This window comes from Temnothorax americanus, unplaced genomic scaffold (assembly GCF_048541705.1).
Source record: "Temnothorax americanus isolate GAGA-0224 unplaced genomic scaffold, ASM4854170v1 Scaffold1, whole genome shotgun sequence".
Taxonomy (NCBI): Eukaryota; Metazoa; Arthropoda; class Insecta; order Hymenoptera; family Formicidae; genus Temnothorax; species Temnothorax americanus.
This window is the reverse complement of record NW_027509230.1, coordinates 3,728,807-3,744,398: the sequence shown is the minus strand read 5'-3', so window position 1 is coordinate 3,744,398 and position 15,592 is coordinate 3,728,807. Positions and strand designations below refer to the sequence as shown.

The 15,592-nt window shown below is 38.5% G+C and overlaps 1 protein-coding gene across 3 annotated transcripts; it reads right to left on the bottom strand.

Moving 5' to 3' along the window:
* Window positions 1–42: 42 nt before the first annotated feature.
* LOC143894226 (lamin Dm0) lies at window positions 43–15,307 on the bottom strand. 3 transcript variants are annotated; one of them, XM_077400376.1, is made up of 9 exons: window positions 14,417–15,307; window positions 5,476–5,788; window positions 4,734–5,026; window positions 4,320–4,514; window positions 4,002–4,233; window positions 3,684–3,905; window positions 3,323–3,424; window positions 2,705–2,763; window positions 43–1,638 (listed from the first exon to the last, which is right to left on the bottom strand). In XM_077400376.1, exons 1-8 carry the CDS (start codon window positions 14,875–14,877, stop codon window positions 2,740–2,742), a joined length of 1,842 nt encoding a protein of 613 aa, XP_077256502.1. In that variant the 5' UTR covers window positions 14,878–15,307; the 3' UTR covers window positions 43–1,638; window positions 2,705–2,739. The 3 variants fall into 3 exon arrangements, with proteins under 3 accessions (XP_077256502.1, XP_077256496.1, XP_077256508.1); XM_077400382.1 differs by having other exon boundaries at window positions 1,548–2,595; XM_077400370.1 differs by lacking the exon at window positions 2,705–2,763.
* Window positions 15,308–15,592: the final 285 nt, after the last annotated feature.

The window sequence follows — 15,592 nt, the reverse complement described above, 5'->3', positions numbered from 1 at the left end:
TCTTAGAATGGAGGGTATCAACTGTATATTGGTGCAAAAAAGTGACGAAACAAGACAATTTTATTGGCAGAATACAATACATTTTTAAACTGATGAGTTTTATTACAAAATCGGACTAACATGAAAATATCTATCAATTCTTAATGTGGTTCACGCGAAATTGCATATTTTCAATATAATAAAATAGCGTTCTCATACAAAGAGAAGGAAATTTTCCCTACAAACCGGCTCTGTGTACGTACCTAACCGATTCATGTACATAAAATACGAACAATTTGTCCATTTAAATCTTTTCGGCTTTTTTTTTACGCTCTCTTATCAAAAACTTAACTTACTTTAACTTAACGTTCGCCTAAAACCAGTTAGCTGCTGTCGCTATTATGGAAAATAATAATCACGAGTATATTTGTACGGTTAATTTGCGATTTTTATTATTAGTATAAATGATATAAAGTTGAATACAATTAAGAAAAATTATGTTGAATGCCGGTGGGCGCGATTGTAGGAACAAATACGTTTCCCATACCTCCCATGAAAATTATCGGTAGAAAGATCTGTAGAAAAGGTCAATTGGACATCGGCAGCATTCGTACAGTTCGATACACAATTTTGCGGGTTCTCCCGGCCGAAGAACACACTCCTACATTAGCATAAAAATATGCGGCGTTCAATTAAATATTACTTGGTCGGAGAATGAAAATAACATTTAATCGAACGTTTAATCGAGCGTTTTCTTCGAGGTTCATTGAGGGGTGAAACTGTCCCATCTAATTGACAGTCTTATATCTATCATATTTAGCTCTTTCCCACAGTCTCATATTACTATCTCATAGTCCCTTAAAAGGACAAATACTGGTAACCCGATCGCTCTTTTGAATGTTTTCTACTGGACAAAATAAACAAACATAAACGTATCACAAATAAAGAAATTATTAATCATTAAAACACACTCGAAGTATCGCTGCTTCGGTATTACAATTTGATGGAAGTACAGACGAATGCACAATGGTGGTAAACCTGAACTTGTAACGCAGCACACAATAGGGAGGAAGAAGTTGAGCTGAATACAAGCGTACCATTAGTATCCGTCTGTACTCTGTAATCGTTGTATGGCTGTGGGTTTAACGGAATATAATAGCACAATTCCCTTTTCTCCTTTGTAATGAATAGAGATTGATAAATGCAAAAAAAAAAAACGTATTTCATTCACATCACGAAACCCATTTGTTAAATTTGATTTGAACTCTTGTCAGTTCAAATATATTATACAATATCTTCTCATATATGTGTATACATATATAATATATATTCTATTGCATAAATGTAAGGAAAGTTATATAATGTTTCAACTGCAGTATATTCATCATTTCCGCTTTTATTCTCCTTCTCTTCGAAGTGAATATCAGACAAATGAATCTTGTATCTCATATATCTCTGATATTGTACTCTAAATTAATTTATTTGTGTTAATGGCATGATCTCTTTTTTTTCTTAATTTTTATCAGTTTCTAAACGGCGCTTACGGAATAAGAAGCCCCATTATCATACAAGCTTTTAAAATCTTTTAATGTTACTCTTAAACTTATGGTAAATTTATGTTCACATAATGTGGCAACGCTCTTCACCTTGGGGATCGCTCTGAAACATAAAACGTACGTATATCTCATTAACAAAAGGAAACGAAAGAAACGTAAAATAAAATGAGTAATCACCGCGGATCCCAGTTCGCTTAATCCACTGCGAGAATATCGGCATGTCCATTTAGTCACAGATATAAGCAAATGAATCTCATTGTTATATGTTCACACGGTGAAAAAGATATGCGTATGGAGAAAATACATGAAATATATCTCTCGGTAACATTACTCTAATTTTTCTTTACAATCTCTGGCATACAATGACCTATCACTGTATTAACACATGTGCAGTAATGTAGAATACACATAAATACGCTAAATCAGATTTATGTTATTTGTAAATGTTACTACCGTTCGCATTCTAAAAGTAAAGTAAGCGCATACAATTTCTCAAATGACTCTCGACGCCAATCCGATTACACATATGTATAATCGGATACATATGTGGATAATATATATATATATATATATATACTAGTATATATTAATAATTATCTAAATTATTATTATATATAAATAATTATGTAATAATTATTATTAATAACGCTGTGAAATTCGGGAGTAATTAATGTATAATATCAAAAGATGAAAATTATCCACACTGAAATGCAATATAAAAACTCAATCTAAGAATCTTGCATTCGTAGAATATATTAATACGTAGAATATATTAATCACAGGATATTTAAAATTTAATAAGATATAAAGGACGCATGATCAAAATTTCTTTAAATCACAAATTATCATTAATATTAAGTTGAATTCCGAGTAAGAAAGAAAGCTTTAAGTATTGTCTATGTAGATAATATTTAATAACATGTATATATTTGACAATAATATTTTAATTAAAGACAATGTGGTTAATTAATGGGATGGTAATAGTCTTATATAACGAAGATTATATTAATTCTCGTAAGGCATGAGATTTTAGTTAAGCGGTGAGCATCCAGGCAAAATGCTGCATGAAAACCAACAAAATATGAAGCGAAATAATTTCTATTATGAGTGCGGAGAACATTATCGATAATGTAATGTTCGAACATCTGATAGGTTATAAAACAACTTACATAAAGTGCCCATCAGAGTCGTGTGCCCTCACCCTTTAATACGGGTAGAGATATCTTCTCTATGGAACAAGAAGTGAATTGTGAAAATGCTACCCCCCAAAATTAGTCTATAACTGCAACACTTATTCTGTATATAACGAATCTCCAGAAACAAATTGGAGGTAAGTAATGTCTGAATATCTACTGTTTGGTACTACTGTTTATGTATATATTGAATTGACCTCTTTGATGCCTTAAAAACTTGGAATAAATATTATAGCCACATTGTCTTCTTCGATGTTCAAGAATTAAAAAGCATCACTCTTCCAAGATCTATTATTCTACTGACTAATATCTTTTTAGTTTCCCCACTATGGAAGTCTTTTTTGCATTACAATTGAGCTGCTATACAATTTGCTAAATAGAATTTCGTGCGCCGATAGTATATCAAAATAATGCTGCAGTTAAAATATAACGCTAATGCATATCAGCATCGTATATTATATTACATTCTCCTCTTTTTCCCTTTTCTTTTCTAATAATGTCTATTCTCGTTTTCGAAAAGTAATTTAAAGCTTTCATTTCACTACAACATTCAACGTGATGTATAATGCAATAAAATGTTTATTGCATCCTTACCTGCTGATGATGGAGTTCTTCTGCTGGTCGGAATCCCATTTCTCTGTGTCGGGACAAAGTTGTAGATAACTGCTGCCTCTTGCGCTCAGATGTAGCCATTTCCTATTAGAAAATTTACTTAATCGTATTGTGAAAATTTACTGCATCGTGTTGTATTTAATATTAAAATTAATCTTTATATGCATATAATAACGCATTATATTGTCGGAAATATCTAATTATCTCATTCAAGAGTCTTTTAACGTTATTTTAATGAAATTTATTCAAATTTTATTAATTAAAAATATTTATTTGGTGAGAGAGAAGAATGAGAAATGCACATTTATAGATTAAATACATATAGCAAATGGGACGCACGTACCTCTCCTTCAATATTTGTCAGTGTTGTAATCATGTTATCTGCTACGAACCACTTCTGACCCTTCATAACAATATTGGATGGAGGCTCGTGTGTTGCACCGATATCAGCCGACCACACCATCACGTTAGCACCTGCATCGAGCTTTACGCTACGATGAAACTTGAAAGTAGTTTCCAGAGAACCGGCTTTGCGAATAATCTGCCATCCACCCAAGCTTATTTCCTGTTATAAAAGTTACATTCGATAAGAAGTTCGAGTTTACTTGAATAAAACTAAAACGCAAATCGTTGGATCTCCAAAATGTCAGCTTCCACTTACCTTACTGCCCTTATTGGTGAGTTTTACGAATCGTCCTTGGGGATCTGCTTCCGTAATCTCTACGTCACCCCTAGCAGTACCCGTGACACTATAATCATTACTGCTGCGTTCCTCGGTTTCCTCCAGCAAAGTGCGTTTCCGTTTGCCGCCCCTAAGAGGAGTATGTCTAGACGGAGTTGCTCTACCAGTAGACAGAGACGTGTTCGTCGACTGCATAGGTGTGATGTTCATTCTGGAATTGAGGTAAATTCCGCATAAATTAATCTTATCACGTAACATTTGCCAGTCAAATTTACAGAGATTATGATATTGACTCACCTAGCCTCTTCCGACTCGAGCAGCTTGCGATACGCAGCGATTTCCAAATCAAGCGCCACTTTAATATCCATAAGGTCCTGATATTCTTGCAACTGTTGAGCCATTTCATCTCGCATACGCGTTAATTCCGCTTCTAATGCAGCCAAGCTTTCCGTGTAACGATCACGTTCGTTCTCTCGTAAGTTTTCCAAGTCCCTGTCGAGAAGTATTTTATGTTATTCTGCATATTTATTTTATAAAGCTATTTTTACTTATACACAAGTAATATTAATCAGATAATATTTCTCTACTAATCCTTAATTTCTATATTGTGCTTTTCTTGTTTTTTTTCAAAGTAAAGTGTGAATTAAAAAAATTATATTTATGTATTAACAAAAATAAAATGTTTTTACAAGAGAATCTTGTAAAGATTACCTTATGCGTGCATTAGCGGAATTGAACGCTGCTTCGAGTTCGTTGATTCTTGTATTAAGACTTTCGATTCGAGAGCGAGCCTGTCTTAACTCCTCCGTTGCTATGTTAGCGACTCCGCTATTACGCTGAGCGTGAGATGTCAAATTCTTAAATTTATTCTCGTACAAAAGCTCGATCTCCTCTCGATTAGCACGCATCTGCGCCTCATACTGATCGCGTAATTCTTGCAGGGATTGCTGCAGCTTAGCCTCATATTGCTTCGAGAGACGACCGTCGATCTCCGATATTTCAACCTGAAATACAATTACAAAGGAATAAATATTATTTCGAAAGATTCACTAGGAGGTCAACAGGAAACTATACACTATTAAAGTAGAAGCTGTCACATCGATTAGAAATTTATTTGCTCTTTCTTTTTCCGGTCAGATTTTATTATATCGCTGGTCTTAAAGCAATATTTATTGAGTACTTTTAGAGATGACAATAAATGATTATTATTTATTTATCGTAAAACGTAAAACGCGTTCAAGACACAAATTAGAACTCTTTTGTATATTATACATAAATTGATAAATACTACATAAATATGCAATGTAACTAAAGTAAATTGCCATTTCCAGGCAAATTTTCAAATCAGTTTTTTTTGTCAATGCCTGCCAAATGTCAATCGAGAAACTGTTCTTACTAATAATATTTTTACAACAACACAACGAGGCTTGAAGGGCTCTATTGTTTCGCTTACTTGTCGTCTCGTACGAGTCTCTGAAATTTCTTGCTGATAAACTTGGTCCTTGAAACTGATGTCTTCTTTGAGGCTCTGAATATTGTTCTCGAGATCGATTCGCTGGAGGGTCTCTTCCTCCAGGTGCTTACGAACGTCGTCCAGCAGTGCTTTCAATCGAGTCTCTTCCTTCTCCCATTCCCGCTCCTTCTCAGCCAGCTTCTTGCGCTCCGCTTGCGACTGATTGAACTGCGACTGCAAGTCGTTGCAACGCGTCTCGAATATCATTACATTTCGTTCTGATATCTGCAGGTCCTTAGTCTTTTTGTCCAATCTGAAATAAACGATAAATATCAGTTACACAACGTTTATTTCTACTAGCGATATACCTTTCATCTTTAAGTTTATGCTACATTTCTTTAACGACTAACTCTAACTTTTAGCAGTCCGATCGCAAATCAGGATTCTCTGCTATTGGCAAGTTCTTACGTCAACGCAGGAAGTTTGCAAACCGCAACGTGTTCGCTCGATTATGCAACGGCAGATACCATTCATTTATCATTCATTCATTATTTTAAAAAATATATGTGCACTCTATTAAATCTAATTACGTAACATCTTGTTTTCTGTTGTCAATACAATATATTAATATTGATTAAATAAGAGAAAGCAAAGTATTGATAAAGAATCAAACATTGTTTCTGATTCAAGTAGTTTTAACGTTTTAATCGAGACGCGAAAACAAATTTTTGTGAGGATTTATGAGCAAGAACGAATTTTTCCCTGACAACGACGAGTTTCTACGAAGGTTCTTTAAACATAAAATACTCCGAACCGACATCGGCTTGCTATCCTTGGCCTACTGCCTTAAAACAGGCAACATCGAATGATGCTATATCTATTCTCGTGGAATCACTTTTCTCGCTACGTTATCCTCGAAAAGCGTCAGTTCATAGACGGTTTCGCCAGGAATCCTCGTTTTACATTAAGTTGAGAGAACAGTTTGGGAGATTAAAAACAATAGAATAGACAGACAGACAAAAGATAAATTAAACCGTATTTAATTTACATTAATTTCTCACGGAATCTGTATCTCCGCGAAATTCCCCACTTCTAGATAATACGGCAAGCGTTATTTTGCGAGATAATAGACGCGCAAGATCGCGGTCGTGGTACACAATCGGCATTCTGATTTAAATTCGTTTTCGTTTACGACATACCGCCGCGGCTCGCGAGGAGGAAGCCGCGCCGCGCGCCGGGTAGGAGAGAGCACACGGCGCTTCTATTTCAAGCGATGCACGACCCACATTGAGAATTTTATTTTCTGCCATGGTGGCCCGGACGTTGTCTTTAATATATTCACCCGGTTTCCTTCTCCCCGATTCTCAAAGCAGAGAAAAAAACGTGCGTTCCGAAAAGTACACGCTCATCAACAACTCGAGAAATGCACCGATCGCTAATTAACTTGTAGCGGCTCAAGTTAACAATAACGCCTAACAAACGGTATCAACGTGAAAACATTAGAATGCGATTTGCTGCAAACTGCGATCATTCGATCTCATGAGGACCGTTTGTTTCAGCTGAACTTATCGCACAGTTCATTTTTCTCCTTTTTCTTTTCACATTGGAGAGAAAAAGAGAAAAGATGAACCGTGCAAGAAGTTCAACTAAAACGAACAGGCCTATGATTTTCTGACTAGTTTGTAGTTAAATATTAAAACAGATATGTTTTTATTGTTCACAGTAATCGATTCACCATTTGCGTCGACGAAGATGCGCTCAAAGTTGCTATTAATAAATTGTATATCGCAAAACTGCAGCGAAAAGATTAACAGTAAACAGTAAAGTCCCTGTCACATTACGAACTCCTTTATATATATATTTTTTTTAACCGATGTCGTGCGTTCACAAACTGGCCCAAAACAAAGCTGGATACCACCGTTCTACAACAATTGCTGGGCGAGGAAGGGAGTCTCGAGTCGGAGATTTATACGCTTCTTATATAGCAGGAGGGTGATGGTCGTCGCCCTCCAGTTCTGCCGCAGACCAATCGGAACGAAAATGCGAGGCGACGAGACGCCTTCAAAAGACTTAAGACTTGCGACGTTACGTTGCATCCAGCTATGTATGTACGAACGAGCGACATCCGTTACAGTGTCACGGGTCAAGTTTAGCCGCGGATCTATAATCTTTTGTAAAGATACTCGCGCGATAAATTGGGACGCCGATTGTGAGAGCGTGCAATTTTTAATTTTATAATTATATTCTTATACATTTTTTTATTAATATACAATAAAAAATGTTTTTATACTTTATATATATTCAACATATAAGTGTTTCTCACACAGATGTCTTTTCATAATCCTTTTTACAAAAGACACGAGGCAGAATATCCGCGACAATTATCTCGTTAAGAAATTGACACTACAATTCTAAAACAAGATTAAAAAGACATCATTAGATTCACAATACCAATTTCGATTCTCATAATATGCTGTTTCCTCCTAAAATATGGACTTCAAGACTGTCTAATTTATCCAGATAAGATGAGCCCTATATCGGTTGTACATACACGACTCCTCGTATACGATCTTGAACCAGTGTTGGGCAAATTTTATTCTGAATAACGAGTAAGAAATAACAAATATAATAAATTTATTTGTTATTCGTGAATAATGAACAATTTATTCATAATTCGTCATTTTTATTCAAGATTATAACGAATAAAAAAGAAAATTATCGGTCAGGAAGAATAATCTACGAATGTAAACCTAACGTTGACTTAACGTGAAGCTGTAATTTATACTTATTAGTTTTTTAAATGATATAAATAAAAACAAAGAAATTAAATACATTTGCAATCAATAAAAGAAAATAAACATTTGTTTTAATAAAAGTTTGTCGTTATTTTCAATTAACAAAATAAAAAAAATATAAAAGCAAGTTCTATTTATAAATAGAGAAAAGAATATAACGAAAAAGGTATATGGTTAATTTTAGTTTCCCAAAAATGTACACTTCAAAAAGCTAGTGGATTTATAAAAAAAAAAGCACTAAAAAATTCATACAAAAATTTATTTTTTATTTGAAATGCTTTTATTATTTAAATGGACTTTCAGAAACACGCGTATTTCAAACATGGTATCAAATAACCAGAGGAAAAGTGAGATTTGGCTGTATTTAACATTTGTGATAATTTTAAAACAAAGCTTGTATCAGTTCCGTATTATTAACAAAGCTATTTGTCTTGTTTTTATAATATTCGAATGTCACGCAGTTTAACAAGTGTAACCATAACGTAGCCGAAATCAGTTAAGGTAAGTCAGTTAATTTACATATGCAAATCGACTTATATTTTTATTTATTTTATTTTAGAATAAAAGGTAACAAATAAATATGTTTCAAGGTGAATAACGAATAATTCGAATAATGAATAATTTAATAATACAAAAATAACGTTTAAAAAAATTAATTGTGTAACGAGTTGTGTAATCAAATAAAAATTTATTCAATTAAGTTCAGTACAACACTGTTTTGAACTTGTAAGATCGCGACCCTCGGCGACTCCGAAAATGCCGAGGCTTTACACGCGCCCGCTCGCGCGTGCAACGCCCGGCCTCACGCGACGCCTGGCATCGCTAAAATGGCTGACATCGGACGCGTGATGTCGTGCTGCACGATTCCAAGCGGTACCGAATGTCGAGGCGACAATCAATTCGCGACCCTCAGAATTTCGCGTTTGCTTGAAAACGCGCACGTTGCTTTACTCGCGGCGGCTTTACTCGCTGCTTATCCGCGACCGCGCGCGACGCACGGAATCCGAGATTATTAGCGTCGCTCGGCCTCGGAGTACAGATTACGACCGTCTCGTGCTCTTTCGTCCGTGTCGCACGAGCAATGCGCGAACGTGTTCCCTTGTCGTTTAATTGGATCACGGACTTCAGCGACAACGTTACTCCGTCACTTTTGGTGAGAGAAAAAAAACTGAGGAAGATATCTCTCTCGGAAAAATCCGAAGCGTTTTTCTCATTGCCAAAAATGCGAAACACGGAGTTCTCGGAAGAAAAGCTTCAAAGAGACCTTTAAAGAAGCCTCGGCGCTTTGAAGAAACGTTAAAGAAAAATCTAGAAATATACCAAGAATTCCTTCAGATACATGTATTTTAGAGATGTAATACTTTAGATTTTTTTATGAATTTATTTTTCTTATACCGAAAACGTTACTACAATTTTATATTTGAAGCTTATTATTTTTATAACTGCAACTGCAGCGTTCTTTCAAATGTTTAAAATGTAAAGAGAAATTCAAATTGTTTCGAGAATTCCTAAGTGAATAAATAACGATAATTCTAAGAATGTTGTAAGGCAGTTATCATTAATATTCTTAAATATCTTGAGTTTTCTATTAGGAGATGCTCGCGTCATGCCGCAACCTTTTTTGCTCATTCAAGGACCACTGAATTTTCACGCACACTGAAGCACCGCGGGAAGAGAGAGAAAGAGCCGGGGAGAAAGACAGAGGCGTTTGAGTGCCGTCTGTCGCATAATGAAACGCCGTACTTATTCCCAAACAATTTTGGTCGCTGACACAATTGCTTTCGCGAAGGTTCGCGAGATGTAACGGGAACGAAAGAATCGACATTGTCAATGCATAACGTAATAAAAATAATAGCAAGCGACAGCAAAGTCGTGATGCTATCGCTTGTTGAAAGCACTTGCGGTATTAACATTGCTATATCGTCGAAAACAACATGACCTTTAGCGTGAAAATGAGCCTCATGGCCGTGACTATATGTCCCAGGGGCTCTCAACCTGTACTTAACCAATTACAACCGTCCATTCTAATCGATGTATGTACAATTAATGTATATTCGTGCGCTTCTTGCCTAGATATTCGTGCGTTATGACTGATCATTCGTTGGTTATTCGAGGAACGGCAACGCTATCTCAAAGCAGCTGGAAATGATATTTTAAACTTTGACACGTCAATGTCCGATGAATAATAATAACAATAATATAATGATTAATATTACAATATCATGTTTCTAATAATAATAATAATAATAATCTAAGTCGTGATACGTGAATATTTAGATAGGAAGCACGCATTCCGAAAATGCCACTATATGCAGGCAACTTCATATACCAAATAACCAAAGCATTCATGCCGCCAAGTGTACAAGTAATCTCAATATCTACTTATCTTCGCGCGATAACAAGCAACATGGTTTCATCGTGTTTGTTTTGAAAAGAAAATGTTTATTTCAAAGGTGCAGGTGGACAAAGTTTGAGATTACTAAACCCTTTTCCCTCCCCCCTCCCCCACCTATCCTACTCAACCCACGTAAATTGAGCATGGCAGATGCATCGTGGGGAATTGCCGGTGTGTTGCAACCAGTCGCAACGGTAAACCGGGAAACACCGTAATTTCGTCGTCGTGGTATATCAAACCAAACACGTTTAACTTCGACTATCGCAACTTAAATACGTACGGCACGCTTGACGATAATTATATAGAGCGTGGAATTATCGCTCTTACGCGCGTACAAATATGCAATAGTTGCGCAAAAAAGTCATTGGGCACGAATGAGCGACGAGAAAAGCATTAATTTCTTTCTTTTCCAAATCTTCCTTTTCCGTCTACGCTCGATTCTAATTAAAATCTCGCATATGGATAAGAAAAACTTAGAGCAACTTATCGTCTTTTATCAGTTTACGAATTAAAGAAACTATCTATTTCATGAAATGTATCTCTCATGAATGAAAGATACAATAAGACGTTCGTCGTGTTTTCCATTCCTTCTATACCTCGCTGCTTTCTCTTGAAATTCCAGTGAGCAAAGGTAAAGAATCGATTAATCCCATAACGTGGAAGATCTGATAGTCGCCGGGAGGAGGAGGAGGAGGAGAAGGATAGGGAGGAGAAGGGGGTGTAGGTTTATCGTGGAAAAATTTCACTCTCGCGCGGGTCGAAAGGATCGATCGTCTCGACGGCGGGACAAAATGTACCCGACGTATAATCCCAGTTAGCCACGATCGTGCCCGTCGAGTATATACGTGACGGCGGAATCGAGTCCAATGTTTTTAGGTCAGGTGATAACGCGCACCGGCACTGACATCACCGCCGCATAGTAAGCGTGACGCAACCGCTCGTAGTAACGTCACGTTTACGGAGGAGCCCAGTCACGCGGTATACCGGCTCCGTTCGTGCTTCCCCCGAGGGGAAAGGGCCCCCGGCCGCCCCGGCGCGGCGGCCTCGCGTGTGCTCTCACCTCCGAAAATTATTTCCTCTCTCTATGCAAACGTCGCCGTCGCCTTCCTTCGTTTTCTCCAGCTACGCTTTCTCTTTTTTCTCCCCCTCTCTCTTTTCGTCTTTTTTCTCTTTCTCTCTCTCTACCTCTCCCGCTTTCTCGCATTCTTTCAATGTGTTTCGCATTTCCTTTGATTCTACTTACTTCCCCACCCCGAGCCCGTGTCAGACACTCGAGATTTCGATGCATCGTCGTTTTGGAGAGAATCTTTTAACTCTGTTGACAAACACGCTCGACGAAAATACACGTGACGCACCGATAAGCGTCTGTGCTCGTTAATCTAATCAGAAGATCGGCGTCGATGGGTAATTATTGGATATCGATGCGAGTCTTTTATATTCCGGTGAATGTAATACCCCCCGGATCAATTAGGATCGAATGAGTTCTATACCGCGCGATACCGTCATAATTCATAATCTATCATCGCTGCTTGGCACGCAAAACAAGGTTGAACGATAACGCGACGGCACAAAAATATCGATCAGGACAGGTTGAGAATGTTCAGCGCGCTTTGTAACACACGTTGTAACACACACGTTGAGATTCAAAATTCTCGTTGGCTTGATTTTACTTTTATAATTTACTCGTTGTGAGAATATTCGTTTCTCGTAGCTTGCACGCGCAAAAATATCGGATAGAATTAACATTAAACTGCCGTATAAAATCTTCCACGTTAAATAGATAGATATATTACGGATTCTCGTATAAATTATTTAAATTTATTAATATCGATATTGAGCAATAAGAAATAACGAGCTATTTGCGACGATGATCACAAAATAGACACATGATTATACGTTTTATAGCGAGTATGCTGCAATTTCCGGTAAATTGACGCTTATCTGATAATTCCCTAGAAATTATCGACTCAAGGAATATGTGGTGAAGAGAATGACTAAAGTCCACAATATTCAACGACAAAGTGAACTGAAATGCAGTAAATAAGCTTAACTGTAACCCAAGAGTTTGTACGTGTATAAATTATATAAAATGGAATAATAATTTTCCCTGCACATATTGATATCAAAGTAATACTAAAGTAACATGCTAATAATATCTACTACAGTGATAAAATGCAATTTGCATTTCCTCTGTTAAAGGAATTATACGTGTCCTAAAAAAAACACACACAGAACTCAATATGAATATAACCAACTTTGAATTTTTGCATCATCGATATTTGGAAGGTGGAATCGTCACTATGAGTCATAATTCATAATATACTCACTTCGCGATATACCCAGTGTACACATTCCATGTAATAAAAGATAATTTAGAATACACGTATAACTCGATTAGGAATTATGCCTCTTTGCTTCTTGCCTCATTTGTCATAAAAAAAAATCAAACGTTTTTAGATCTGATCTAAAAATACCTGAGTCGAAAAAATGAGAGGCTCCAATATAATTATTCCAGGCAATCTCTATTGTGAATTTTCCTTCGTGCATGCGCGACCATGTAGAAAATACGAAGTAATTAAGGAGCAGAGCGGGGAGGGGTTCAGTTTACACAGAACTGATATACATTTCTACTAATATAGATTAACTCTAATCTCGGTTCAACTTATTTTTTTTTCTAGCTCTGAGAATTATATCCCTTTCTATTAATGCAGGTTAATTTTAATTTTGATTTAACTTACTTTTCATCTTTTACTAGTTTTAAGGGTTAAAAAAAAGATAAAAAGTAAGTTACATCAAGATTAAAATTAATTTATATTGGTAGAAATGAACATTATATATAGAAAAAAATGAAAAGTATAAGTTAAACCGAGATTATAAAGTTCATCTATATCGATAGAAAAATGAATGTAAGTCGTTTAAAAATATCCTATCAGGAATATATATATATATAGGAGGATATTGCCGTATCTTTAACCTTTTTCAAGTTATATGACACAAAATGACCTCTAATCCTTAATTAAATGCGCGCGTGCGAAAATTTCTCCTCTAATCGAGGAATATGCGAGACGAAGACCGGAATCGAACCCGGGAGTCAGGACATTTTTGTTACTACTAATCATTCGCGTTCCCAGTGCTCACGCAGAGCTATGCGTCCTCTCTCTCTTTTTTTTTTTTTTTTTTTTTTTTTTACACGGAGGCTGCATTGAGGTTATGGACGCTTGAACGCGATTGCGCGGATATTTTTATTCTGCGCATGTGTCAGAATAAGAAGTACTAACGAGGATCGAGGATCGAGAGAGAAATTGAGTATATAGCACGGTGCCGATGATTCACGGTATTCACACGGCTTCGCGGACCGAAGTTTCGGCTGTCTCGAACCAAGCTCGCACACCCTTTGAAATCTCGGGCCTCATTGTATTCAAATCCGAGTTTCACCACTTTGCCGACTGCAACACCCAATTGTGCACCCAACAATCAACAAATTCTCGCAAGGCGCAAGGCGCCAGCGTAAAAGATTTTATTTCTTTTTCTATAGATGATCTATAGCATCATCGGAGAAAATTTCCGGGTGCTCAGTCGCGTCGATATTTGTTAGTAACGATCCCGACTAATGCCATCTTACTTTCCTATATCTATTTTGCAAGTAAGAGACAACACGGACAGACACCGGTAAAGTGCTTATCACTAGACTCGGAGTATAAAATGCGACATATATATATATATGTATATATATTGTTAGCGGTCGACTTACTTGCTCTTGAGATCCTCGTTATCATCCCACAGACGTTTGGTATCGATCTCGAGCTTGGCGCGCTCCTTGGCGGTCTCGTCGAGGAGCTTCCGCGCGTCGGACAGCTCGTGCTCGTACATGGCCTTGATGTTGGTGACCTCCCGGGTGACGGTCTCCTGGGTGGTCTGCACCTCCCGGATCAGCCGGGAGTTCTCGGACTCCAGCTGGCGCACCTTCTCGATGTAGCATGCCAGACGATCGTTGAGATTCTGCAGATCCTGCTTCTCCTGCAGCCGGGAATAGCGAGTCGGGCTGAGCGGGCTGCCGGGCCGCTGTCCGACGATCGGCGTCGACGTGCACGGCGGCGATTGGATACCGCTGCCCGACGACGACGATGCGGCAACGGAGGCGGTAGAGGCGGCGGCCGCAGCCGCCGCCGCCGCCGCCGCCGCGGCGGACTTCTTGCTCGACTTCGTTGACATTATTGTTGTCGATGTGTGCGTCTCGTCCGGTCTATGCGTTCGGCTCTCCTTTATGCACGCGGCTTCACGCGCCTGGGGTCTCGGTACGGAGCACTACGTCGTTCCCGGTTAGGCACCCTCGCGACACTGGATCACTCAGATCACTGGGATGAGTGGGATGATGACGATGATAACTAGAGGGAGGACGGAGAGAGAGAGAGAGAGAGAGAGAGAGGGGAAGACCGGCGCGTCTCCCGGGCCTATCGGATCGTCAACTCGCTGCCGACAGCGTCAGCGCGTCCCGTGCCGATCGAACGATCGCGCGTATCTCCTCCGTGATCGACGACCTCGCACACCTTCACAGTCAAATGCGCACTCGGCACCACTGATCAATCAGCGCAGCCAACGGTCGGATTAGTGCGCTTGCGACGACGCCGCCACATCACAAGTCACAAGCCGGGTTTCGCGCCGCCATTAAGCGGGAAGGAGCGCCGAGTGTGGCTATTGGCCACGGCGCCGCAGGGACGCCACGCGACCGGCCAATCGCGCCTCGCGAAACGGCCGGACGCGCGCAGTGCCGCGCGCCGCGATTGGCCGTATCCGGCGCCGACGACGCTCGATTGTGGCCAGGGATGGCCGCGGGGACGGCCGTGCGGGCCAATCGCGTCGCGAGTAATCGAGAAGACGTTGAATATAGAATTCAGGCGGAATCGTTGAATCTCGAGATTAACGGACT